This window comes from Macaca fascicularis, chromosome 10 (genome assembly GCF_037993035.2).
Source record: "Macaca fascicularis isolate 582-1 chromosome 10, T2T-MFA8v1.1".
Lineage (NCBI taxonomy): Eukaryota > Metazoa > Chordata > Mammalia > Primates > Cercopithecidae > Macaca > Macaca fascicularis.
This window is the reverse complement of record NC_088384.1, coordinates 86977557-87004906: the sequence shown is the minus strand read 5'-3', so window position 1 is coordinate 87004906 and position 27350 is coordinate 86977557. Positions and strand designations below refer to the sequence as shown.

General features: G+C 51.4%; 1 protein-coding gene across 17 annotated transcripts; it reads left to right on the top strand.

Moving 5' to 3' along the window:
* Window positions 1-358: 358 nt before the first annotated feature.
* Window positions 359-22449, top strand: RBCK1 (RANBP2-type and C3HC4-type zinc finger containing 1). 17 transcript variants are annotated; one of them, XR_012419220.1, is made up of 13 exons: window positions 359-1701; window positions 2803-2947; window positions 10864-10957; window positions 11070-11268; window positions 12686-12807; window positions 12911-13084; window positions 14167-14302; window positions 15429-15540; window positions 17359-17475; window positions 18738-18917; window positions 19911-20009; window positions 20371-20514; window positions 21774-22449. XR_012419220.1 is itself a non-coding variant. In XM_005568592.4 (12 exons), the coding sequence occupies exons 1-12, from the start codon at window positions 1680-1682 to the stop codon at window positions 21852-21854; spliced, it is 1533 nt and encodes a 510-aa protein (XP_005568649.1). In that variant the 5' UTR covers window positions 359-1679; the 3' UTR covers window positions 21855-22449. The 17 variants fall into 17 exon arrangements, 9 of the variants coding, with proteins under 9 accessions (XP_005568649.1, XP_073861065.1, XP_073861067.1 ...); XR_012419221.1 differs by having other exon boundaries at window positions 14167-14327; XR_012419225.1 differs by lacking the exon at window positions 14167-14302.
* The last annotated feature ends 4901 nt before the right edge of the window (window positions 22450-27350 follow it).

Genomic DNA, 27350 nt, shown 5'->3' with positions numbered 1-27350 from the left:
AGAAGAAAAAAAAATGAAGCCAGGAAGGCGGATGTGAAATGCTGGATACATGCGTGTCTGTGAAATTTCAGATGGAGTAGCTAGGGAAGATTTTTGGGTAAAGACCAAAATAAAGGGAAGGAGCGAGCCATGCAGACGTTTGGGTTACGGCAGGTGCAAAGGCCCTAAGGCAGGAGTGTGTCTGACTTACTCCAGGACCCAGCAGGTCAATGGGACTTGAGTGGAGTGAGGCAAGGGCAGGGTAGTCAGCTACGAAGACAGAGATCTGGAGGCAGTTTGCAAGCACTGGGGAAGATCTCGGCTGTTACTTTAAGCGAGATGGGAGTACTTGAGTCGGGGAGTGGCCTGAGTTTGATTTACATTTTAACAGGACTCTCAGGCAGCTGGGTGGAAATGGACAGAAGAGGGCAAAAAGAGAAGCAAGGAGGCCCAGGAGGAGGCTGATTCAGGACCCCTGAGATGATGGAGCACTGATGGAGCTGGAGCGGGATGGGGCCGGAGGAGGTGAGGGATGAGAGTCTGCAAGTGGAGCCCACAGGATCTGCTGATCGATGGGACGAGGAGCGGGAGAAAAATTAAAGCAGGCGAATGCAAACTTCACCAATAGCTCAACGAAAAGACAGACGGTGACCGCTGAGAGGCAGCGTCGGACCTGGGTAAGGGCGGGTTCCTGAGCCTGCCAGGCCTGGATTCAAACCTCGGCTGAGTGGCCTTGCACAGGTCATCAACAAACAGAGCCTTCGTTTATTCATTTGCAAACGGAGCCAAGGACCGGGCCTGCCCCGTGGTATGCCTGAGGCTTGGGTGAGCAGGCGCCGGCCTCGCAGGGGGCGCTCCTAACCCGTCCCCGGCAGCTCGACGCTGTGGATCTAGCCGCCTTCCAGCCCCGGCTCCAGCTCCTGCTCAGGTTCCTGCTACTGCCCCCGGCCCCCGGCCCCCGGCCCCGGGCCCCGCGCCCCGCGCCCCGCCCACCCCGCCTCTCGGCCCTGCCCCCTCCCGCTGCTCCGCGGTGCAGGCCGCAGGGTGAGCCCGGCGGGGGTCCGGGGGTCCGCGGTCAGCCCCGGAGGACAGGGTGGGGTCGCCCCAAACAGGAGCGCCGGGAGCGCTGGAACCCCGCCCTCGGCGTCCGCCGCCGCCGGGTGGCCGGGCATTGGAGGTCCCGGATGAGGCGACAATTTTTCCGGCCCCCCTCCCAGTCCCGCCCCACTTCCGGGGCCGCCACTTTCACTTTCTCTTCCGCCGAAGCCGCTCCGCTTGCGAAGAACTGGGGCCTCCTGGGAGGAGAGAGGGCTTTGCGTTGAAACCCAGGACGCCAGGAGTGCTCCCGCAAGTGGGGGTCCTCCGGGACTTGGAACGCCCCGGCTGGGCGGTGTCCGGGCGTCCTTTCCCCGCTTCTCCCCACCTCGGCTGGTCCCGTTTCCTCTTGCGCCCAGTGCGGACTTGTCTCGGCGCCCGCTGCCCTCTCACCGCCCCACTCGGGATCCCGGCCTGGTCACCAGGCAGTGTGATGCTTCCCGATTGCCGCGGGGACAGCGAGGCACAGACAGAACTTGGGCCGCGCCGGAGGCCACACGGCCTGGCTGAGTTGCTCCTGGTCTCCCGCCTCTCCCAGGCGACCCGGAGGTAGCATTTCCCAGGAGGCACGGTCCCCCGCAGGGGGATGGGCGCAGCCACGCCAGATGGACGAGAAGACCAAGAAAGGTGGGCAGAGGCTGGAGGTGGCTGGGGACCTTCCGGTGGGAAGTGGGCCCCGCAGGACCTGGCCTTGCCTGCCTGGAAGGACCTTGGAGAGGGGGCTTTAGCCTGCCCTCCCTCTGCCCCCCTCCCCATCAGTTTCCTCCTTTAGTACCTACTGGCTTCCAGAGCCATCTTGGGGCCCTGAGAACTCCTTGGGCCGGCTCTGTGCTGAGATGGGGCTTGGGGACTCGCAGAGGACACAGGGCATTGAACTTGGAGACCTCCTGGGCTGGTGGGATACAGACCTCAGTTGACCTGAGTAGCAGGGGTCCTTGCCTTTTCTCTTGCCCCCTGCACCTAGGGTTGTAGAACAGAAGTCAGTCACTGCCTTGCTGGAAACCTTCCCATGCCCCTCTGTGTTCTACAAACAAAACCCAGAGCCCCTGGGTGGCCCACAGGACATCTCTCCTCAGTCACCCCGCCATGCTCACTCTACTGGAGCCCCACTGGCTTCTTTCGGTTCTCATCCAACCATTTCTTGGCCAAGGCCCTTACTCTTCCTTCCACCTGGACCACTCTTCCCCACTGGGGCTTGACACGTGCAGCTTCTCCTCCTTCAGGTCTCACCTTCAGTGTTACTCCCTCCCAGAAGCCTCCCCTGGTCTCCTTAACCTGTTTATTTTCCTGCCAGCAAGGATCACAATCTGACTTTTTTTTTTTTCTTGTTAAACTTGTTCATTGTTTCCCCACTGGGCAGGGAGATCCATAAGGAGAGGGACCCTGTTTATAAATCTCTGTGGGATTCCAGTTCCTGGGACAGTGGGTGGCACACAGTAGGAGCTCAATAACTGCTTATTGGATAAATGAATAGAAGTATGAGGGACCCTGGGAATATGAAGGACAAACAGAACCAAATGAGCCTAGAGTGAGGAGGAGTGGGGAATATCAAAGAACCCCTCCCAGAGAAAGGGACTTTTAGCCTGGGTGCTGAAGGATATGTAGGAGTTCACCAGGAAGACAGAGAAAGCAGCACACACAAAGGATCATCTCCTTTCCTACCCCATTACGCCCACCTCCTGAAAATAAAACCCTGTGCTAACTGGCTCCTGCTGTACTGGCTTTCAGCAGAGGAAATGGCCCTGAGCCTCACCCGAGCAGTGGCGGGCGGGGATGAACAGGTGGCAATGAAGTGTGCTATCTGGCTGGCAGAGCAACGGGTGCCCCTGAGTGTGCAACTGAAGCCTGAGGTCTCCCCAACGCAGGACATCAGGTGAGGAGTGCATGGCTGGCCTGAACCCTAGGGACAACAGGACAGGACATTCTTGCCTGTAAAACAGTTCTTCCTAATGGCAGGTTCTGGCTTCAGCAGGCCTGGCTTCTAACCCTAGTTATGTCATTAATCAACTGTGAAATATAGGGCAGGTCACTTCACCTCTCAGTGTGTCCTCATGTTAAAAATCAGACCATAACATAGGGTTGTTAGGAGGTGTACTGTATTAGGATGACCGTAACAGTAGCTATCTCATAGGGTTGTTAGGAGGTGTACTGTATTAGGATGACCGTAACAGTAGCTATCTCATAGGGTTGTTAGGAGGTGTACTGTATGTTAGTCCTTACACAACAGAAGAAAACAGAACAGTGATGTAAACAAATTTATGGCAGGGAGTCCAGATAGGGGGGTTCTGCTCCCCACAGTCCTCAGAGGCTCATGTTGCTTCTCTCACTGTTCTGCCCTTCATTCCCAGATTCCTCATGGTGCAAAATGGCCATTCCAGCTCCATCCAGCCATCACATCACAGGAGGAAGGGAAGAAAGGCACCCCTCCACATTCCTCTAAAGAGCATAGCTCAAAAGTTGTACACACTTCTTCCATTAATTTCTATGGACCAGAACTGATTTGTACAGCTACAGTTCAACTTGAGGGAAGACTGTATAGTCAGGATATTCAACTAGAATTCAGGGGTTTGCTTGGTAAGGGAAGGGAAGAGAATGGATACTGTCAGTCTCTGCTCCAGGAGACTTAAACTCAATGCTGAAACACTTTGCACAGTGCCTGGCGTGTATTATGCACTCAATAAACATTAGTGTCTATGGTTCTTTTTTGACTGCTTTTTCATTACTGGATAGTAAGGCAATAGTTTTATGGTTTCTGATTTTCAGTTTTCATGGTAGGTCCCATTTGATTTTTCTTAAAACAGTTTTATTTATTTATTTATCCATACAGTTCAACCATTTAAAGTATACAGTTCAATGGCTTTTAGTATATTCAAGTTTGTGCAACCATTATCACAATCAATTTTAGAACATTTTCATCATCCTGTAAAGAAACCTGGTACGCATTAGCAGTCAGTCTCCATCTCTCTACCTTTTCCCTAACTCCCCAACCTTAGGCAACCACTAATCTACTTTTTATCTCTAGGGATCTCCCTTCTCTGGAAATTTCATATAAGTTGAATCATACAACATGTGGCCTTTTGTGTCTGGCTTCTTTCACTTAGGATCATGTTTTCTAGATTCATCCATGTTGTAGCATGTATAACAACTTCATTCCCCTTTTTTTGACATGAGGTCTCACTCTGTTGTCCAAGTTGAAGTGCAGTGGTGCCGTCATCTCTCACTACAGCCTCAACTTCCTGGGTTCAAGCAGTCCTCCTGTCTTGGCCTCCCAGGTAGCTGGGACTACTGGTGTGTACCATCACACCCAGCTAATTTTTTAAGAATTTGTAGAGATAAGGTCTTGCTGTGTTGCCTAGGGTGGTCTTGAACTTCTGGCCCAAGCAGTCTTCCCACCTCAGCCTCTCAAAGTGCTAGGATTACAGGTGTGAGCCACCATGCCCAGCCAGAACCTTATTCCTTTTTATTGCCAAATAATAATCTATTGTATGGACATACCTCATTATCATTACTGATTAAATCAGTTGATGGACATTTGGGTGTTTCTATTTTTTGGCTATTATAAACAATGCTGCCATGAACATTTGTGTCCAACTTTTTGTGTGGACATGTTTTCATTTCTCTTGGGTATATAGTAGGAGTGGAATTGCTGGGTCATACTGTAACTCTATGTTTAACCTTTTAAAGAAATGCCAGACAGTTTTCCAAAGTGGCTACACCGTTTTACATTCCCACCAGCATATATGAGGGTTCTAGTTTCTCCACATCCTCTCTAACACTTGTTATTTATCTATTTTATTATAGTCATCCTAGTAAATTTGAAGAGGTATCTCATTGTGGTTTTGATTTGCAATTTCCTAACCATTTGATGACAAATGATGTTGAGCATCTTCATGTGCTTATTTGCCATTTGCATATTTTCTTTGGAGGTTTGCCTATTTAGGTCTTTTGCCCATTTTAAAATTGGGTTTATCTTTTTTTTTTTTTTTTTTTTTGAGATGGAGTCTCACTGTATTGCCCAGGCACGAGTGCAATGGTGCGATCTCAGCTCACTGCAACCTCCGCCTCCCAGGTTCAAATGATTCTCCTGCCCCAGCCTCCTGAGTAGCTGGACTACAGGTGCCCACCACCACATCAGCTAATTTTTGTATTTTTAGTAGAGATGGAGTCTCACTGTGTTGGCCAGGCTGGTCTTGAACTCCTGAAGCCTCAGGTGATCCACCCACCTTGGCCTCTCAAAGTGCTGGGATTACAGGCATGAGCCACCACACCCAGCTGGGTTTATGTTTTTATTATTGAGTTGTAGGAATACTTTATTCATCTGAGATAGAAGTGCCTTATCAGCTGCATGATTTGCAAAAATTCTCTCTCATTCTGTGGGTTGTCTTCTCACTTTGTTGATGGTGTCCTTTGAAGCACAAAAGTTTTAAATTTAGATGATGTCCAGGTAGTCTATGTTTTATTTTGTTGTTTGTGCTTTTGGTGTCATATCTAAGAAATCATTGCCTCATCCAAGGTAATGAAGATTTACCTCTATATTTTCTCCTAAATATTTTATGGTTTTAGCTCTTACATTTAGGTCTTTGGTCCATTTTGATTTAATTTTTATATATGGTGTGAGGTAAGGGTACAACTTCATTCTTTTGCATGTGGATATTGAGTTGTGCCGGCACTATTTGTTAAAAAGACTATTTTCCCCTGTTTAATCATCTTAACCTTTTTGAAAATTAATTGACCATAAATATGAATGCTTATTTCTGAACTCTCATTTCTATACCATTGAACTATAATATACATCTGCCCTTATGCCAGTACCACACTGTTCTGATTACTGTAACTTCATAGTATTTGAAATCAGGAAATGGAAGTTCTCCAGCTTTCGTTCTTTTTCAATATTGTTTTGGTTATTGCAAGTCTCGAATTTCCATATAAATTTTAGGATCAGCTTGTCTGGTTGTGCAAAAAAGAAAAAAAAAACAAATGGGATTTTGGTAGGGATTTCATTGAATCTGTAGATCATTGGCCACTTGATTTTAAACAAAATATTGGTATATCTACTTCTTGAAATGGTTGATTGAGACAGTACCTGTGTACTCCTTGCTATGAAAAATGAGGAAGTTAACATACTCATCTTCCACCTTTGCTTTTCATGACTTTTTTTGTTGAAGTATCATTGTGGACATTTTCCCAGTTGACTTCCAGTTGATCCCCTGAATTAACTAACTGGCACTGGCGTTTCCTCTGTAAAATGTACAATGTCAGCCACCATCTTGCTATTAAAGTGTGGCCCCTGGACCACAACATGGGGGGAATCTCAGGTCCCACCTCAGACTTGCTGGATCAGAACCTGAGTTTTGAGAGGCTGTGGGCAACCAGCACCTCTCCAGACCTGCTGTTGGGTTCTCATCGATGGACCCTATGCTTCCTAGCAAATGATACCTGTTGTATGTGTTATTGGTAATAACATAGTTTACTTAGCTGTTACATTAATTAATAAAACATGAGCACTGAAAGAGTTGTTTCTGTGAAAATAAGCTGATTGCTTTAAAAAGACAAGAGACAAATCACACAGACACATACACACACACACACACACACACACACAGATTAACACTTTTGGGTGAGACAGTAGTAAGGAAATACAGTAAAAATCCAGAAGGGCTCTGTGCTCTGATGCTTCAGGAGTGTGTCTAAGTTCTTGCTCACTTTAAAGAAGCCACTACTAGAAATATATAGATCATGATTATGGATGTGATTCATACAAAAAAAAGAAAAATCCATGGGAAACTCCAGTCAGCAGGTATAAACTCATGCTGGACATGGCGGCTCAGCACTTTGGGAGGCTCAGGCAGGAGAATGACTTGAGCTCAGGAGTTTAAGACCAGGCTGGGCAACATAGTGAGAACTTGTCTCTACAAAAAATGAAAAAATTAGCCAGGTTGGGTGGCACACACCTGTAGTCCCAGCTACTTGAGAGGCTGAGGCCAGAGGATTATTAGATCTCAGGTGGTTGAGGTTGCAGTGAGCCATGATCATGCCTGAGTGACAAGGTGAAACCCTGTCTCAAAGAAAGAAAGAGAGAAAAGCCGTTGGCTCTACACCTAGAGACTGGCCAGTGAATATGCATTTATAGCATGTAAGTTAAAATTAAGTGTTTAAGCTTTGACTGCAGCTGTTTTTGTGATGCTCTGCTGTTCACCAGCGATCTTGATGTGACATTGAATGAGCTCCAGCTGTATTTTTTTGTTGATAGTGTTAAGATTATAGCTTTTAAAAATTTTGTTTTCTAACATAATTAAGGCTTTTATGCTTTGCCTCTAGGTTGATTCTAAAAGTGCAATACTACTAGAAAGGATTTATAGTATTTTGATTATGGAAATATTATTCACTATAGAATAACTAGCACAGTCGAAACCATATGCACTTTTATGTTTCAAAACCCTTATTGCTGGAAGAACATTTTGGGGTTAAGATCCAGTCCTTTTCATGTTTTACTTTTCTTCTATTCTCTTGTATGAGACTCATCTATTTTTGTTTTTCAAGAACTTTTCATGTGGAAAATGTGGTAAATTTTTAGTTTTTGCATGTTTAAAAATTTCTAGGCCAGGCGCGGTAGCTCATGCCTGTAATCTCAGCACTTTGGGAAGCCGAGGCGGGTGGATCACGAGGTCAGGAGATCGAGACCATCCTGGCTAACATGGTGAAACCCCGTCTCTAAAAATACAAAAAATTAGCTGGGCGCGGTGGCGGGCACCTGTAGTCCCAGCTACTGGGGAGGCTGAGGCAGGAGAATGGCGTGAACCCGGGAGGCAGAGCTTGCAGTGAGTGGAGATCGCGCCACTGCACTCCAACCTGGGCGACAAAGCGAGACTCCTCAAAAAAAAAAAAATCTGTATTTTGCTCTCTCAATTCATTGACAGTCGACTGGGTATTCAAATTGTTTACCTGAAGAATTTTAAGAACATTTTCTGGACTACTTTTAAACAAATTTCAGATATTATTTTATCCTTAAATCTTTAGTATGTGTCTTCAAAAAATTAGGACTTGGCCGGGCACGGTGGATCATGCTTGTAATCCTAGCACTTTGGGAGGCTGAGGCAGGTGGATTGCTTGAATCCAGGAGTTCAGAACCAGCCTGGGCAACATAGTGAAACCTTATCTCTACAAAATATTAGCTGGACATGGTGGTGCACCCCTCTAGTCCCAGCTACCCGGGAGGCTGAGGTGGGAGGGTCACTGCAGTCCAGGAGATTGAAGCTGCAGTGAGCCAAGATCATGCCACTACACTCCAGCCTGGGTGACAGAAGCGAAACCCTGTCTCAAAAAAAAACAAAAAACAAACAAAAAACCCTCAATACTATTATCACACCTTAGAAAAGGAATAAGAATTCCTTAAAATCCCCTAATGCACTGTTTATATTCAAATTTTCCTATTTCATTAGTGCTTTTTACAGTTTGTTTTCTTCAAATCAAGAACCAAACAAGATCTACACATAGCATTTCTTAATATGTCTTAAGTCTCTTTTATTCTTCTCTATTTTTATGCCACTAGTTTTTTTTAAGAAACCTGGTCTTTTGACCTCTAGAATTTTCCCCATATTCTGGATCTATCCATTACCTCTTCATGGTATGTATTAGCCACTCTAGCATTGTTACAAAGAAATATCTGAGACTGGGTAATTTACAAAGAAAAGAGGTTTGGCGGGGCTCGGTGGCTCACGCCTGTAATCCCAGCAGTTTGGGAGGCCAAGGTGGGCAGATCACGAGGTCAGGAGATGGAGACCATCATGGCTAACACGGTGAAACCCGTCTCTACGAAAAATACAAAAAATTAGCCGGGCGTGGCGGTGGGCACCTGTAGCCCTAGCCACTGGGGAGGCTGAGGCAGGAGAATGGCGTGAACCTGGGAAGTGGAGTTTGCAGTGAGCCAAGATCGCGCCACTGCACTCCAGCCTGGGCGACAGAGCAAAACTCTGTCTCAGGAAAAAAAAAAAAAGGAAAAGAGGTTTAATTGACTCAGTTCTGCAGGTTGCATAGGAAGCATGGTCCTGACATTTGCTTGGCTTTTGGGGAGGCCTCAGTGAGCTTTTACTGAAGCGGGAGCAGGCACTTCACATGGTGAGAGAGGGAGAAAGAGAGATAGTTGCGGGGGAGGTGCCACACTTTACAACAGCCAGATCTCACGAGGACTCACTGTGGCGAGAAGTCACTACGGTGAGAGCGGCTCCAGGCTGTGAGGGAGCTGTGCCTATGACCCAAACATCTCCCACCAGGCCTCACCTTCAATACTGAGGATTACAGTTCAAGATAAGATTTGGGCGGGGACAAATACCCAGACTGTCATAGTGTCATTTACTATCTCCCATTTTTCCTGTAACTGGTAGTTAGAGATAAAGGTTCAGGTAGTCAGCAGTCACTTTTTTTTTTTCCTTTTTTTTTTTTAAGACAGAGTTTCACTCTGTCGCCCAGGCTAGAGTGCAGTGGTGCAATCTTGGCTCACTGCAACATCCGCCTCCCGGGTTCATGCCATTCTCCTGCCTCAGTCTCCCGAGTAGCTGGGACTACAGGCGCCCACCACAGCGCCCAGCTAATTTTTTTTTTTTTTTTTTGTATTTTTAGTAGAAACAGGGTTTCACTGTGTTAACCAGGATGGTCTTGATCTCCTGACCTTGTGATCCACCCACCTCAGCCTCCCAAAGTGCTGGGATTCAGCAGTCACTTTTAACGTGCAGGACTCTTTCTCATTTTTTGGTTACTTCATGCCTTTTCTTGCTTTCTGAATGCAATGTTTTCCCAAATCTCTCTGAAGGTACTACTTAGACTTCACTGTTGCTTATTGTTCTATACCCTAAATGATCTCTGTTTGCTTTGGGGTCAGTTCTGCTTTTTCATCTTCTCATGCTTTTGATTTTTCAAAAATGTTGGAGGATCCTCGAGAAAGTTAAAACCACTTTCTCTGGAATAATACCATGTGGATTTAAATCCTGCCTCTGGCTGAACACAGTGGCTTACTCCTGTAATCCCACTTCAGGAGGCCAAGGCAGGAGGATCACTTGAGGCTAAGAGTTCGAGACCAGCTTTGGCAACACAGTGACACCCTGTCTCTACAAAAACTTAAAAAATTAGCCATGGGGTCATGAGCCTGTGGTCCCAGCTACTTAGGAGGCTGAGATGGGAAGATCCCTTGAGCCCAGGAGGTTGACGCTGCAGTGAGCCAAGGTAGCACTACTGCACTCCAGCCTGGGCCACAGAAAGAGAGCCTGTGCCTTAAAAGTAAATCAATATATACAAATGAATCCTGCCTCTAACAGTTATTAGTTGCTTAGTTTGGCAGAGTCACTGTAACCTATCTGTGCCTCACATTTTTATCTGTAAAACAGGGATACAGCAGTACCTGCCTGATGGGTTCATTAAGAGGATTAAATGAGTTAATACACATTCAGTGCATTGAATAGTCTTAGCATATAGTAAACAACAACTTTTGGTGGTTTGACTAAGGAGCAGGAGAGAGAAGATAGAAGAGGTTGGAGAGGTCAGGGAGGCGCCAGATCATGGAGGCCCTCGTGTGCTGCCATGAGTTGATTCTAAGAGTAGCATGGAGCCATTGGAGGGGCCTAACTTTGGGTTCCAATAAAGGAGGAAGCATGGGTGGGGGCCTACCCCAGACTGGGGGTTGTGTGTGTGTATGTGCATGGCCATGCGCCTGTGTGCAAATACGTACATGTCTGTAGCCGGTGGCTGAGGCTGGACCCCTGGCCAGAGCCCATGCTGAGCCCCTGCTGTTCTCTGCAGGCTGTGGGTGAGCGTGGAGGATGCTCAGATGCACACTGTCACCATCTGGCTCACAGTGCGCCCTGATATGACAGTGGCATCCCTCAAAGACATGGTGAGTGAGGAGGCTGAGGGCGACACTGGGGTGGAGGCTCTCCCTTTCGCTCCTGCTTCCTCTCTCTCCTCTGGCCCTGCCTTCCCACTCTCTCCCTCGGTGCCCCCACCAGGTTTTTCTGGACTATGGCTTCCCACCAGTCTTGCAGCAGTGGGTGATTGGGCAGCGGCTGGCACGAGACCAGGAGACCCTGCACTCCCATGGGGTGCGGCAGAATGGGGACAGTGCCTACCTCTATCTGCTATCAGCCCGCAACACCTCCCTCAACCCTCAGGAGCTGCAGCGGGAGCGGCAGCTGCGGATGCTGGAAGGTGAGGCTCTGCCCGAGCACCGTGGGACCCAGCAGGGGCCCTGGACTCACTTGAGAGTGTAGGGCAAGCAGGGGCAGAGCCCCTGGGTTTTTAGTCAGGGGCTCACCCAGAGGACCCTATCCAAGTGGGGAAGAGAGGACCTAAGACACATGGGAGGGAGCATTTCAGGGACCCATCATGACAACAGCTGGCATGGGGACGGGTGGATTCCATCCAGGCTCTGGCATTCCCAGCTGTGTGACCTTGGGCAAGGTTAGTCCCATCTGCTGCCCAGTTTGCTAAAATCATAAACTGGGTATGACGGTGATGATAACTAGTGTTTATTCTTAATTTTTTTTTTTTTTTTTTTTGAGACGTAGTCTCGCTCTGTCACCCAGGCTGGAGTGCAGTGGCCGGATCTCGGCTCACTGCAAGCTCCGCCTCCCGGGTTCACGCCATTCTCTTGCCTCAGCCTCCCGAGTAGCTGGGACTACAGGCGCCCGCCGCCTCGCCCGGCTAGTTTTTTGTATTTTTTAGTAGAGACGGGGTTTCACCGTGTTAGCCAGGATGGTCTCGATCTCCTGACCTCGTGATCCGCCCGCCTCGGCCTCCCAAAGTGCTGGGATTACAGGCGTGAGCCACCACGCCCGGCCTATTCTTAATTTTTAACTTGTGAAATGTTTCAGACCTACAGAAAAGTTGCCAAATTTTACAAAGTAGTATATAAAGAATTCCCGTGTGCCTTTCATGTGGGTTTTACCATATTTGCTTTCTTTTATCATTCTCTTTCTATATAAAATTATTTTATTTTCTGAACCGTTTTGAGAGTAAGTTGCAGCCATGGTGTCTCTTTCCCCTAAATAATTCAGTGTGCATTCCCTTGAAAAGAAAGGTCATTTTCTTACATTACTAGGCCTAACAATCCAACTCAGGAAACTAACACTGATACAGTACTGGTATCTGATCTACAGATCTTACTCAGATTTTACCAGCTGTCCCACTATTAGCATTTATAGCAAAGACTTGGCATTCAACTGTCATGTCTCAATCCCTTTCAAAGAGTCTAGGCCAGTTTCTTTTTTGTGGCGGGGGTAGGGGCTGATGTTTCCTGGGGAATGGAGTGAGCCACTGTTTTGGCAGGACCGCCTCAGCGGTGCTCTTGTGTCCCACTTGGTGAATCCTTCAGGAGGCACAGAAAGGCAGGTGTTATGGTAGATTTTGAAGCTCAGAGGACATAGAAGCATTTGCGGGTGGAGTAGGGACCCTGACCCTGGAGGAGCCAGGATGCCCATTTGGCCAGATGGAAGCTGGAGATGCCCCCAGGGAGGAGGGAGAGGATAGGGGGAGGGTCTGCCTGGCTGGCTCAGGGAGACCCACCCCCATGGGTGTGGACCAAGCGGGCCACGTGGAACCACCACCCCTTAACCCTTCTCCACAGATCTGGGCTTCAAGGACCTCACGCTGCAGCCACGGGGCCCTCTGGAACCAGGTCCCCCAAAGCCCAGGGTCCCCCAGGAACCCGGACGGGGGCAGCCAGATGCAGTGCCCGAGCCCCCACCGGTAAGCTGTCCCTGACCACACTTCCCTGGCCTCAGTATCCTCTTCTGTGCCCCTCCCTTGCCCCACCCTGTCTAGTCCGGCTCACAGCCCGCCCTGCTCCCAGGTGGGCTGGCAGTGCCCCGGGTGCACCTTCATCAACAAGCCCACGCGGCCTGGCTGTGAGATGTGCTGCCGGGCACGCCCCGAGGCCTACCAGGTCCCCGCCTCATACCAGCCCGACGAGGAGGAGCGAGCTCGCCTGGCGGGCGAGGAGGAGGCGCTGCGTCAGTACCAGCAGGTGGGTGCGGAAGTCCCTGGACAGACACCTGCAGACCGAACGGGGGAGGTGTAGGCCAGGAAGGGAGACACCTGTGCATTGCCGCTCCTCCCCATTATTGCCTTGCCCCTCCCAACCACGCTGCTGGCAGTGACCCTGCACCTGGCTGTGACCTACCCTCTTTCAAAGGTCACCCTGTGGCTGAGACCCACTCCCTGGCTGTGACGCACATCCAGATTCACATGCCTCACTCCCACGTGAGCTGTGGCTCCATCCCTAGCTTTGACACACCACACAAGTATGGCTGGCTATGACCCTAGCATCCTAGCCATGACCACACCTCAGCTCGGACCTCACCCTCACCTGCCTGTGACCTAATCCTACTCCACCTCCCCGTGACCTCCCCCTGTACTCTCCTACTCCTGACCTCATCCCTCTCGGGCTTGGCCCACCCTTGACTTCCTGAGAGCCTGGCCTGGCCCCTCACTGCTCCCTAGGGGGATGACCCCCAACCCTGGTCTTGCGCCTTAGCCCTCCCCCGCCCCCATCATGACACACACACTAATGACACAGACAGTGACCCCCGAGTGCTCCCCATTCTGATCTCACCCCTGGCCCACCTGCATTCCCCTTGGACCCGGTGCTACCCCTGGCCAGCCCACTCCTGTTCTCATCTCAGCCTTGCTCTGCTCCCCGGCTTTGTCACTTCCTCACCCCTGACCTTGAGCTGGCTCCACCAGCCCTGGCCCAGGCCCTGCCCTGCTACCTGACTCACCACTCAGACCCTGGCCCCCTTCCTTTCCCTGCTGCCACTGCTCCCTCTCCTGATGCCTTCCCTGGCTACCTGGCCGGCCTCCCCTCCCTTGGCTTCCCCATGGTCCGCCTGGCCTCTCTCCCAGCCCCGCCCCTCCCAACCTTCCTGCTCCTGACCACCCCTGCCCACCCCCATCCCGGATCCCCGATCCCCGATCCCGACTGGCTCCCAGCTTTGCCTCTTGCTGGTCTGACCCAGCCCTGACCACGCCCTCCGGTCCTTCCCCCTTCGTGGTCTGACCCGCCCCCGAGGCCCTGACCCACCCCGTGGCCCCGCCCCGTGTGCCCAGCGGAAGCAGCAGCAGCAGGAGGGGAACTACCTGCAGCACGTCCAGCTGGACCAGAGGAGCCTGGTGCTGAACACGGAGCCCGCCGAGTGCCCCGTGTGCTACTCGGTGCTGGCGCCCGGCGAGGCCGTGGTGCTGCGTGAGTGTCTGCACACCTTCTGCAGGTGCGGCCCCCAATCCCACCCCCGGCAATGCAGCTTTATTAAAGCCGCCAGTTACGCAGGGCTGGACGTGGGTGGGGCCCTGTGCTCTGATACCTCACTGGACGCCCGCGAAAACCTACGAGGTAGGCTCCGTCTCCCCATTTTGCAGATGAGGAACCTGAGGTGCAGAGAGGCCAAGCAGCTTACCCAAGGCCACATGGCTCGTAAGAGAAGCAGCCTAGACATGAACGCAGGCATGGGTGGAGACTCCAGAGCCTCCCTTCCCCTCTACCTTTCACCACCCAGGCTCCTGCAGCCACGCTGCTCTGAGCCTCGCTGTGGGCATCTGCCAGTTTCTGAGTCTCCTGTCATGGCCCTTCCACCCCTGAATGTGGGGAACACAGACCCACTCACCACAGCAGACCCTTGTGGAGCAGTCCCTGGGTGACAGGCTCCATGCCTGCCTCCTGGAGCTTACATTCCAGCAGAGAGGCTGATGTGAATTGGATAATCACTGGTTGATGTCCTTGTGAATTATGTCAAATGCTACATACAGTACGTTAAGAGACAACAGGAGTCCTTCCTGGAAAGGGTGGTCTGGAAGCTTCCAAGGAGGTAGCTCCAGAGCTGGGACTGGAAGCCCTGCTGTAGGTGTGGGCCTGGCGTGTTGGAGGAGGCTGAGGAGGTCTCTTGGTGGCTGGAGCAGAGGGATGAAGGGGGTAATCAAAGAGCAGGATAGAGAGGTGTTGGGTCTGTGAGCAGCGATGAGGAGTTGGGATTTGTTCTGGGTGGGATGGGGGTCACTGGGGAGACATGGCTGCTGTTCTGAGATAGACTTTAGGGGCCAGATGGATGCAGGGAGCCCAGTGAGGAGGCTCCTGAAGTCGCCCAGGCGGGGGATATGGGGCCTGGACCAGAGAATTGGAGCGGCCATATGGAGACAGGATTGGAGGCCTTGGTGATGGGTTGGTGAGAGGGATGGGAAGGAAGGGGATATTGAGGAGAAGCCCACCTGGGGTGACTGAGTGAGGCCCCTGGGGTCAGGCCTTGCCATGTGAGGGGTGGAGTCCCCAGTGGATGGGGTTCCTATGATCCTAACTCTTCTCCCCTCCCCTCCCCTAGGGAGTGCCTGCAGGGCACCATCCGCAACAGCCAGGAGGCGGAGGTCTCCTGCCCCTTCATTGACAACACCTACTCGTGCTCGGGCAAGCTGCTGGAGAGGGAGATCAAGGCGGTAAGGCCTCGGGGTGGGAGACATACCCCAGTCCTAAGGAACTGGGCCCGGAGCAGGCAGCTAGGGACTGGCTCAGGCAGCAGGCATCTTTTCTTTCTTTTTCTTTTCTTTTCTTTTTTTTTTTTTTGGAGATGGGGGTCTCCCTATGTGGTCCAAGCTGGTCTCAAACTCCTGGGCTTAAGCGATCATCCATCCTTGGCCCCCCAGACATTTTTCAAGAGATTTGTCTATGTGGGGTGCTGAGACCCCAAGCAGAGAAAGAATTGAGGGGAGTAGCTAGTCAAGAAACCACATCTATGAAGGAAAGACAGCAGAGTTGTTAAGAGTCAGGGACTTGGCTCGGCGTGGCAGCTCACACCTGTAATCCCAGCACTTTGGGAGGCCAAGGTGGGCAGATTGCTTGAACCCATGAGCTCCAGACCAGCCTGGGCAACGTGGCAAAACCCTGTCTCTCCAAAAAATATTCAAAAAATAGCCAGTCGCGAGGGCGTGCGCCTGTAGTCCTAGCTACTCGGGCGGGGGTCAGGAGTGAGTGGGCTGAGGTGGGAGGATTGCTTGAGCCTGGGAGGTCAAGGTTACGGTGAGCTGTGATTGTGCCACTACACTCCAGCCTGGGCAACAGAGTGAGACCTTGCCTCAAAAAAAGAAAAAAAAATAGTCGGGGAACTCTGGAGCCTGGTGGCCTGGGTGTGTGACCATAAGTCAGATATTTAACCTCTCTATGCCTCTATCTCATCTCTGTTAGAGTCAGAGTTACAGCTTCTATTTCCAGGATTACAAAGATTATGGCAGAGCATATGTGTATAGAATTTAGAGTAGTGCGGCCAGGCACAGTGGCTCATTCCTGTAATCCCAGCGCTTTGGGAGGCCAAGATGGGTAGATCACCTGAGGTCGGGAATTCGAGACCAGCCTGACTAACATGGAGAAACCCCATCTCTACTAAAAATACAAAATTAGCCGGGTATGGTGGCACATGCCTGAAATCCCAGCTACTCCAGAGGCTGAGGCAGGGGAATCGCTTGATCCCAGGAGGTGGAGGTTGCAGTGAGCTGAGATTGCGCCATTGCACTCCAGCCTGGGCAACCAGAGCGAAACTCCGTCTCAAAAACTATATATATATTTAGAGTAGTGCTTGTCACATGGTAAGCCTTTGTTGTTGTTAGCACTTACTGTGTAACAAATCACTGCAGGCTCAAAACAACAGTCATTTATTTAGCTCATAAATCTGCAAGTTGGCCGGGCGCGGCGGCTCACGCCTGCAATCCCAGCGCTTTGGGAGGCCGAGGCGGGCGGATCACAAGGTCAGGAGATCGAGACCACGGTGAAACCCCGTCTCTACTAAAAATACAAAAAAAAATTAGCTGGGCGCGGTTGTGGGCGCCTGTAGTCCCAGCTACTCGGGAGGCTGAGGCAGGAGAATGGCGTGAACCCGGGAGGCGGAGCTTGCAGTGAGCCGAGATCGCGCCACTGCACTCCAGCCTGGGCGACAGAGCGAGACTCCGTCTCAAAAAAAAAAAAAAAAAAAAAAAAAAAAAATCTGCAAGTTGAGTTGGCCGTCTGTATCTGTGGGTACCACACTGGAGAATTCAACAACGGTGGATAGAACATATTCTTAAGAAAACAAAAAAATTACAATAAAAACCAAATTTTGGAAACAATACAGCATGAACTGTTTATATAACATTTATGTTATATTAGGTATTATAAGTAATTTACAGGTGATTTAAAGTGTATGGGAGGATGTTGGTAGGTTGTATGCAAATACTATGCCGTTTTATATAAAGAGTTTGAGCATCCCTGGATTTGGGTATCTGCAGGGATCTTGGAACCAATTCTCTCTGGATACCGAGGGATGACTATAATTTGGATTGGACTTACCCGGATGGTTCTTCTGATCTGGGCGGGGCCTCGCTGATTTCACCTGGGCCTCGCTGGTGGGTCAGCTGTTTGTTTAATTTTTATTTTTTATTTTTGAGGGTACATAGTTGGTGTATACATTTCTGGGGTACATGAAATACTTTGATACAGGCATGCAGTGCGTAATAATCACATCATGGAGAATGGGGAAGCCATCCCCTCAAGCATTTATCCTTTGTGTTATGGACAGTCCAGTTATGCTTTCTTAGTTATTATAAAATGTACAATTAAATTATTGACTATAGTCTGTCTGTTGTGCTATCAAATACCAGTTCTTATTCTATTTCTTTGTACCAATTTACCATCCCCACTCCCTTCCCATGCCCCACTACCCTTCGCTGCTTCTGGTAACCATCCTTTTACTCTCTGTCTTCGATAGTTCAGTTGTTTTGATTTTTAGCACCTGCAAATAAGTGAGAACATGTAATGTTTGTCTGTCTGTGCCTGGCTTATTTCATTTAACATAATGACCTCCAGTTCCTCCATGTTGCTCTAAATGACAGAATTGCATTCTTTTTTTATGGCCGAGTAGTACTCCATTGTGTATATGTACCACATTTTCTTTATAGAATACTAGTTTAATCATGTCTTTCCCAACATTGCTTATTGTTTATGTTCCTTTCTTTATTGTGAGAAAGTAGACATAACATTTACCATTTTAACCAGTTTTTAAGTGTACCGTTCAGTGGCATTTAGTACATTCACACTGCTGTGCAACCATTACCACCATCCACCACCAAAACTTTTAGAAATTCCCCCTACTTTCTTTTTACTTTTCTTTTCCTTTTTTTTTTTTTTTTTTTTCCAGCTAGGATTTCATTCTGTCACCCAGGTTGGAGTGCAGTGCATCAGTCATGGCTCACTGCAGTCTTGACCTTCTGGGCTCAAGCGATCCTCACAACCCAGCCTCCCAAGTAGCTGGGACTACAGGTGTGAGCACCACACCTGCTTTTTTTTTTTTTTTTTTTTTTTTTAATTTTTTTGTAGAGATGAGGTCTCACTGTATTTCTCAGGCTGATCTTAAACTCTTGGCCTCAAGGAATCCTCCTGCCTTGATTGACCTCCCAAAGTGCTGGGATTACAGGTATAAGCCACCACGCCTGGCCTAAAATCCACTTTTTGAATGGAGTTTTTCAACACTATGAGGATCACATGAAGGAAAAAGCCTGGCCTGGGTTGGAGTTTATGGGCTGGGGGCTTTCTGGAAGGTATATGGTGGTCAAGGGTCATATGTCAGGTGTTCTGAATCCTGAGCAACAAGGACGTGGTCTGTTGGCAGCTCCTGACCCCTGAGGATTACCAGCGATTTCTAGACCTGGGCATCTCCATTGCTGAAAACCGCAGTGCCTTCAGCTACCATTGCAAGACCCCAGATTGCAAGGGATGGTGCTTCTTTGAGGATGATGTCAACGAGTTCACCTGCCCTGTGTGTTTCCACGTCAACTGCCTGCTCTGCAAGGTGGGGCCAGGGACTCACCCCACCTAGTCACTGTCATCTTGCCTGGAGCTTACCACTGCAAGTGCGTGTTCTCCTGGGAAGGGAGCTATGACCCTGGCCTGCTAGTCATGACTTAGAGCTGCATGTCGGTGGGAGAGTGTGGCTCGAGCCTGAACCAAGCCCTGGCCCCACAGATGGGGTCCCAGACCCGGCCCCAGATGGAGCCTCCAACCTAGGCAGCCCTGGTCCACAATGGAGCCCTGACCTGGGACCAGTCAACCCCAGTCACAGACTGAATCCCAGTCCCACACTGAGCCCTGACCCCATCCAAGTCCATAGACTCGGCCTCTGACCAAACCTGACCCTGCACTTGTCACTTAAGGTGGTTCCATATTCAGCCCAGACCCTGAACTAAGCTCTGACCCTGGCTTCTGACTGAACCTGTCACAGACTAATGCCCGACCCTGGCCCTATGCCACGTCTCCGCCCCTGTCCTGAACTGAGTGCTGACCCCAAACCCAGACAGCCCTGCATGATCCTTCCCCTAGGCCTGTCCCTGCCCCTTCATCTCAAAAGTGGAAGGTGAGGAGCCGGTAAACAGGTCTGGAGCCTGGTCTCACACTCAGCCTGAGCAAGCTCAGTCTGGGGTCATTGGGCCTGTAACCCCGGGCAGGGCCTTGGCAGGGATGCAGGGTTTCACCTTACGGGTGTAAGGGATTTCCGTGCCCATCAGAACTTAAATAAGCTGGGTGTGGCAGCATGTGCTGATAGCTTGTGCTACTCAAGAGGCTGAGGTATATTTTGCTGTTAGCATATGTGATGACCTTGACTTCACCTCCCTGGTGCCAGTATCCTCTTCTGTAAAATGGCTTATGCTTGACAAAGTGAGGTCCTGCCAGTGACTACACCTAGAGGCATTAAGTGCCTTTGTGGACTCCTGCCCTGCGCCTCACCTCTCCCAGCTTCTTAACCCCCTGAGGAACCTTCTCACCTTGAGTCCCTCACCTGCTGCAGGCCATCCACGAGCAGATGAACTGCAAGGAGTATCAGGAGGACCTGGCCCTGCGGGCTCAGAATGATGTGGCTGCCCGGCAGACGACAGAGATGCTGAAGGTGAGGCTGGGACAGGGCCGAGGCCTAGGGATTTTAAGTTCTGGGATCCAGGTGGGGACTGGGGGCTTCTCAGCAAGGGCTGTGCTCACACATCCCTGGAGGCTCTGGTCTCCCTTCTGGCTGTCACTTCCATCCAGAGATGGGACTTAGGCCAAGTTGTCATGTTGGGAAGAGCGTCTGGGTGGAGGGTGGAGACCATAGGAATGAAGAGGGGCTTGCTGGACGGAGCCTGGCCTGGCGGAGCTGCACAGGATAGACTCCACAGCACCAGAGGGTCTCTATCTTCTCCCTGCCATGGGGAGGAGCCAGGCTGGGTGACTGCCCCAGCCCCGCCCCAAGGCCAGCGCCTGTCCCGCTCCAGGTGATGCTGCTGCAGGGCGAGGCCATGCGCTGCCCCCAGTGCCAGATCGTGGTACAGAAGAAGGACGGCTGCGACTGGATCCGCTGCACCGTCTGCCACACCGAGATCTGCTGGGTCACCAAGGGCCCACGCTGGGGCCCCGGGGTGAGTCTTCGCTGGTGGTGGTGTGGAGAGGGTGCCCTTGTGGGTTTGCCTTAGAGGAGGGCTTGGAAAACTACAGCCCATGGGCCATATCCAACCCAGCACCTGACTTCGTACAGCTCCCGAGGTCAGAGTGTTGTTTCTTTTGAAACGGAGTTTTGCTCTTGTCGCCCAGGCTGGAGTGCAATAGCGCAGTCTCGGCTCACCGCAACCTCTGCCTCTCAGGTTCAAGCAATTCTCCTGCCGCAGCCTCCCAAGTAGATGGGATTACAGGCGCCACCATGCCTGGCTGATTTTGTATTTTTAGTAGAGACAGGGTTTCTCCATGTTGGTCAGGCTGGTCTCAAATTCCTGACCGCAGGTGATCCGCCTGCCTCAGCCTCCCAAAGTGCTGGGATTACAGGCGTGAGCCACCGTGCCCGGCCACAGGAATGTCCTTTACATCTTTAAATGGTTGAAAAAATACCAAAAGATGACTATCTTGTGACATGAAAATTACATGAAATCCACATTTCAGTGTCCATAGGTAAAGTGCTTTGGAGCACAGCCGTGCTCGTTCATTTACATGTTGTCTGTGGTTGCTTTCACACTGCAGAGGCAGAGGCCATATGGCTGCCCAGCCCAAAATGACCGGCCCTTTGTAGAAAAGGTGTTTGCCCACCCTTGCCCTAGAGGACAGCAAGTAAAGGTTCCATCTGGAGTTAGAGGTGGATTGGCCCCTGGCTCTGGCACATACTGACTGTGTGATTAGGCTGCCGCTCACCTCTCTCAGCCCTATTTCCTCTGTGAAATGGAGATGATAGCTGGACTTATCTCAGGCTTGTTGTCAGAATCAAGTGGAAAAATTGCAAGAGAAGTGCTTAGAGAGTCTGTCATTTGGTGAGCACTCTTGCAAATGGTAGCTGTCATTATTAGGGGTGTGCTCTGGAACTGGGAGCCTGTTGTAACGTTCAGGTAGACTTTCAGACAGGTAGAGGCGGAGGAAACTGCCTTCTTGCATGCTGCCAGTATGCTGACATGTCTAGAATATGCAGAGTGGTCAGATCCTCTCCCTGGCCTGTTCCTGGATCTAGGCTTGGGTAGACTGAGTGCTGTGGGAGCCCAGAAAAGGCCTCAGTGACTCTCCATCAGGCAGCTGAGGCCGACAAGGCCATTCTTGCAGGAGGGCCTGCAGAGGCAAAGGCCCAGGTGGGAGAGTACTCGGCTGTGGGGGCAGTCTCTGCACTGCCCTGACATTCTCTTCTCTTCCTGTCATCTTCTAGGGCCCAGGAGACACCAGCGGGGGCTGCCGCTGCAGGGTGAATGGGATTCCTTGCCACCCAAGCTGTCAGAACTGCCACTGAGCAAGTGGTGGGACCCCATGCTGACCCAGCCCCACATCCACATTCTGTTACGGGGCAGGGCTGGGCTTGGGGCTTTGGCTCCAACTTCTGGCTGGGAGATGCTTTTGTGCGGAGACCAAGTCCCTGAGCTTCGTGGACGGCCTTGCTTGCTGTAGCGTTGTAGGGGCCCTGCCTGCACTGCTGTTGTCCATGGTCACATCTGCCCCAGTGCGTTTGTCCTTCCCTTGGGGCTTGCCAGCCAGACTTCTCTCCCCTGCAGCTCCCACATCTGCCTGACCCCAGCCTTAAACACAGCCCCTGGCCAGAGGCCTTGCTGGGTGGAGCCTCTGTGTGACTCCATACTCCGCCCACCACAACACTCATCTTTCGAATACCAAGCACTCTCAGCCTCCCTGCCTTCCCCTGTCAGCTTTCCGGGGCTAACTGTTCTCTGCCTTTGTGGTTGGAGGCCCGGGGCGCTTAGAACTCTTGCTAACCTGTTCAGAGCCGGGAAGGAGACTGGGCAGTTTGAAAGCACAGCCCCTCAGGTCCAGTTCTGCGTCTCCCTCTCTGCAGCGTGTGTAAGCTATTATAATTAAAATGGTTTTCCGCGAAAGGATGAGTGTGATGTCCTTGAGAGGAACTGAATGTCCTGGGCTGGGACCCTACACACAGGTAGGATCCCGAGGTCTCTGGGAACTGCCTCAGAAAGTTGACTTGTCAGTCCATCGATGGTAGAATGAGGCTGTGACTGAGCACTGGGACCTTTCTACCAGACGTGGACCCCATGCCCAGCCTTGGACCAGGATGCGCTTGGGTCCCCGTCAGCCAGAACAGGCGGAGTGTGCAGTATGTGAAGTCTGCAGAGAAGGATGGGCTTAGGGGCGGGAGGGGAAGTCTTGCCACTCCTGCTCCCTTTTGACCTCTCAGCAGGCATCCAGGGTTGGCAGGTCGATAGTTCAAGAAGGAACCAAGCTGCTGCAGTTGAGGGGTGAGGTCCATCCTAATTTTCACATCTCAAGCAAGACGGCAAAGTATCGATTCAGCAGTATTGATTAGCACCCACTCAGTGCTGGTCAGAGGTGACTAAGACATGGTCCTGGGATGCTCATTCTGTAAGTTTTTCCTCCATTCTGTGACCCACCCTCCTTCCCCTTTTGAGATCTGGTATTTATTGTCCACGCTGTGATGTGACCATCATCATAGCAGGTGGAGGGCGCCTCTTCTGCTGAAGGCCTGTGGTTTTGTGGGGAAGGGCCTGTTCTGGCCTCTGGAAAGGCACTGCCACCTGCTGTTGGATGCCAAGACTCAAGAGCTGGCCCCAGTCACTGTGCGCAGAGCTGTCCCAGAATGTGTGAGTGGACTGGGTCCTGCCGGCACTACCTGCATTGGCTCAGGGCAGTCGACCATCGCAGAGGATGAGGGGCGCACTCAGGCAGCCTTCCCGGCCCTGGAGGCAGAAAGGCCCAGGCAGAACCACCAACTGGGAGGAAACAGAAAAAGCAGAGGAGAGCCAGGCTGCAGGCGCGTGGATGGGACCCACTTGGGCAGATGCTGTCTCATACCCACTCTTCCCTCTCTTGCCAGGGCCTGGCCTAGTGTCTCTCAGGAGCCTGGGCACCAGACAAAAGCAGAGATTGTTCTCTTGTGGTGCCGTCGGCTGTAATCAGTCCACCTAATGTTTTAGAAATTTAAATTGGTTGCCAATCTTTTTAAATTGGCAACATCTTTTACTACATTAAAATCTCGATGCCCGGCTTCTCTTGAAAATGTCAAAGCTTGGTAATGCCAGGTCCTCACTTCCACATGGGGGGAATGGAGTCGCAGAGATGTCAAGTCTCTTCATGTGGTATATACCCTCCGGTTTGCCACAGTCCTGACCACCCCAGGACTCACGCCCAGGCCTTTCCAGTGCCCTTGCACCATCCTTTTTCTCTTAAGAGGAAAATGAAGTGGGTCTCTACCCACAGTGTATCACAGGTGAGGGTGAGACGGTCAGAGAGGGCTGTGCTGGCTGTGGCTTTGCTTGACCCGCCCTGTCCATGCTGCAGTGGTGCGGAGGGGCAGCGAGGTATGCGGGGCCAACTCCGGTTCCTGCCTCAGCTCCATGCTCCTCGCACCTGTGAGTGAAAGATCTAAGACGAGCAGGCCCAGGGCACCCTCTACTGCAGGGCCAGGTGGAGGGGCCTCCACCTCCCAAGGCTCCCCCCATGCCAGGGGCCCAGACCTTGAGAGCCCAGCACCAGCTCTCCAGAGCAGAATGAAAACTACACCCCAGGGCTTTGGACTCAAACCATCTAGAGGAAGCAGCAGGAGGTCCCAAATGTACTTGCGTGACACAATGATCATTCTCTCCCCAGGTGCAGGACAGGGGCAGGGGAAGGTGAGTGGAAGCCCATTGCTCAGATAAAGAGCAGCTGCCACTGAGGTGGCCCCGTGGCCTATGCCGGCGCTCACTGATGTCTTCCTCTAGTGCCTGGGGCTGGCATGGAATCTGCTCAAATGCAGGCAGCTGGAGGTGAGCCCGCAGCCTGGTGCTCCCAAGTGCCAACCATGAGGAAGTCTGGAGAAAAGACCAGGGAGCAGGGGCCCTCGTGAGGAGCAGGAATTGGCAGCAGGGGCCACCAGAACACCAGAGGGGATAGTGGCAGCGGGAGGAAGATAGAGCCAGGCTGAGTCTCAGCCCCGTCACCTCTTGGCTGGTGAAGCCTCTGGCCTGTTCCTCCTTTCAGTCACCACTTCATCCCTGGGTGATCGTGGGCCCAGTGCAGGACTGGCTACAGGTGTTTGTTGATTGATAACTGCTGACGAAAATGCACAGCTTCACAAACAGAAATTCATTTCACCAACACTCTTGCAGGAAGCCCTCCAGGAGAGACAAAACCATCCCTGCTTTACTGTTATGGACGTGAGCCTCCGAGAGGCAGTGACTTAGATGCTCATCCAGCCAGGAAGGAAGGGACACACTTGACCCTCAGTCTGAGACCCCATCAGGCCACCAATAATTCTCCCTCCAAACCCAGCTCAGGTCAAGGCCTATCTTCACCCTCAAATCACCCTCAAGGCAGGCTTAACTCCTCTCCACAGCACTATAGCCATCCCCACCCGGCCCCGATGCTCCACGGACAGGGCCACCTTCCTCCACAGACCCTAAACCAGAGCCCTCTTGGGCTTTGCTGGCCCGAAACCACCTAAACTTGTTACTCACGTGTTATTTTTACACTGGCGTTTCCCCTCAGCCTTGCATACTGTGTGGTGTTTTCTGACACCACTTTTCCAGATGTCTGACACCAACGTCAGGGCTACCCACACTTCCTGGCCAACTACACATTCAGGGGTTCCCATGACTCCACCCCCTCAGGTTCAATAATTTGCCAGAGTGAATCAGAACTGAGGATCGCCCTGCCCTGACGCTTCCTGGTGTGGTGTCCTCAGGGATGCAGTGCGGGCAGGAACAGCCACACTCGAGATGAACAGGGTAAGGGATGGGAGCAACTGGCAGCCACTGGAATCTCAAGTTTTGGGTTTTTTGTTTGTTTTTTTGAGACGGAGTCTTGCTCTGTCTCCCAGGCTGGGAGTGCAGTGGTATAGTCTTGGCTCACTGCAACTTCCACCTCCCAAGTTCAAGTAATTCTTCTGCCTCAGCCTCCCGAGTAGCTGGGATTACAGGCACCCACCACCATGCCCGGCTAATTTTTGTATTTTAATACAGATGGGGTTTCACCATGTTGGCCAGGCTGGTCTCAAACTCCTGACCTCAGGTGATCTGCCCACCTCGGCCTCCCAAAGTGCTGGAATTACAGGCGTGAGCCACCGCGCGCCCAGCCCTGAATCTCAAGTTTGTAAAGTGCTCCACCTCAGTCAGCCGGACTCCCAGGAGTCACTGCTTGGGATTGAAAGTTTCCACCTTCAAAATCACCTGGACTTTCTGGTGCAGGAGCGACCCTGAGGCAATCTAGGGGCCCTACTGTAACAACTTCATTAGCATTAACTCAAATGGGCTGGAAAGGGGTTATGAATACCAAGACATTCACCACTCATGAAATTTCAAGGGTTGTTGGAGCTTGGAGCCCCGTGTTAGGAACCCAGGAGGAAGACCAAATATTTCTTAGTATCCCACACATACCCTTCCTCAGTTCTCCAATTATCATAATTCTATTCATCCTCCACATTCCACCCTCACCTTCTATGAAAGCGCCCCTGAATTTGCTGCAGGATACAGATTGCTCCTGGAGTGCAGTTCTGGTGTGAGCTTGCAGAGGCAGCACAGTGCCCTGGGCAGCCCTGTGTACCCCACGACTGTCAGATCAAAGGGCAACGTGACCCTGGCCCACAGTGGCAGGAGCCGAGTGCCACTGGCTTGGCCCTGGGAACCTGCACATCTCCCCTCTGGGCCAAGGAAATGAACACAGACAACAGGGTCTCCCTGATGGCCCCATCCCCAGGGTGGAGGCCCTGTACCGGGCACTGCTCTGTGCTCGCTTGCGCTCCCCAGCCGCCGGCAGTGTCTGGAGGATGTTGGAAAGCTTGGGAAGAGCAGGCTGAGCAGCTCCTTTGTGGACAGAAAGGCCATGTGGAGAAGAAGCGGCACATCAAGCTCTGGTTAGGATCCAAAAACAAATGCCAGCTCCTAGGATCCCCAGACCAGGGTGTGAAACGTAGCCCAGAGCACCCCAGACCCGCACCAGTTGCGTCAACTGTGACAGTACCCAGAGTGGAAAAAACATGAACTCAAACTGTGTTTTCCTCTGCTGCTCTCTCAACGCCAAGAGACATCTGTGGCCAAATGTGTTGGGGATTTCTCCCAACACCAAGCAAGCAAGCAATTCTGCAGCCTACACCAGCTGGGTATCCTCCAATTCAATTCAGTGCTGACCGTACCTATAGTATCTGGAAATGGAATCCACAGGTTCAGGGCTCTGTCCCACGAGACTGCCCCCTCCGCACGTTGGACTGACCACCCTCTTTGGGTGGGATGATTTGCCAGAGTGGCTCACAGAACTTAGGGAAACTTATGTTTACCAGTTTATTACAAATGTTATTAGAAAGGATACAAATAAGTAAACAGCCAGATGAAGATACACACTGGGTGAGGTCTGGAAGGGTCCTGGGCAAATGAGGGAGCTTCTGTCCCCATGGAGTAGGGGTGTGCCATCCTCTTGGCACATGGACAAATTCTCGTTCCCCTCCCTCCCTCCACATGTTCAGCTCTCCAGAAGCTCCCCAAAGCCTACCTTCCTGGGCCTTTTATGGAGACATCATTGGATAGGCATGGCTGAAGCATGGCAACCATGTTGAGATGAAACTGGACAAAAAGCATAAGGTCTAAACCCAGCAAGTCCTGTCGGTCTAGATGCTTCCTGATCTCTCTGTGCAGTGTTCCTCCTTCCCGGGTATGGGGCAGGACCCTCTCTGGAATGAGGGTCTTATGAGCTACAGTCAGATTAGAGTCTGGCATTGAGCAAGTGAAATGAGGGCATAAGGTCACAGACAGAGATTCCATTTTTGAGGCCTGCA

What these genes read in the sequence shown, in the direction of transcription:
- RBCK1 (XM_005568592.4), top strand. Translation starts at nt 1,680, where the DNA reads ATGGACGAGAAGACCAAGAAAG. An exon ending in GGACGAGAAGACCAAGAAAG is followed by an intron (nt 1,702 to 2,802) that starts GTGGGCAGAGGC and finishes ACTGGCTTTCAG; the next exon opens with CAGAGGAAATGGCCCTGAGC. An exon ending in AGACGACAGAGATGCTGAAG is followed by an intron (nt 20,010 to 20,370) that starts GTGAGGCTGGGA and finishes GTCCCGCTCCAG; the next exon opens with GTGATGCTGCTGCAGGGCGA.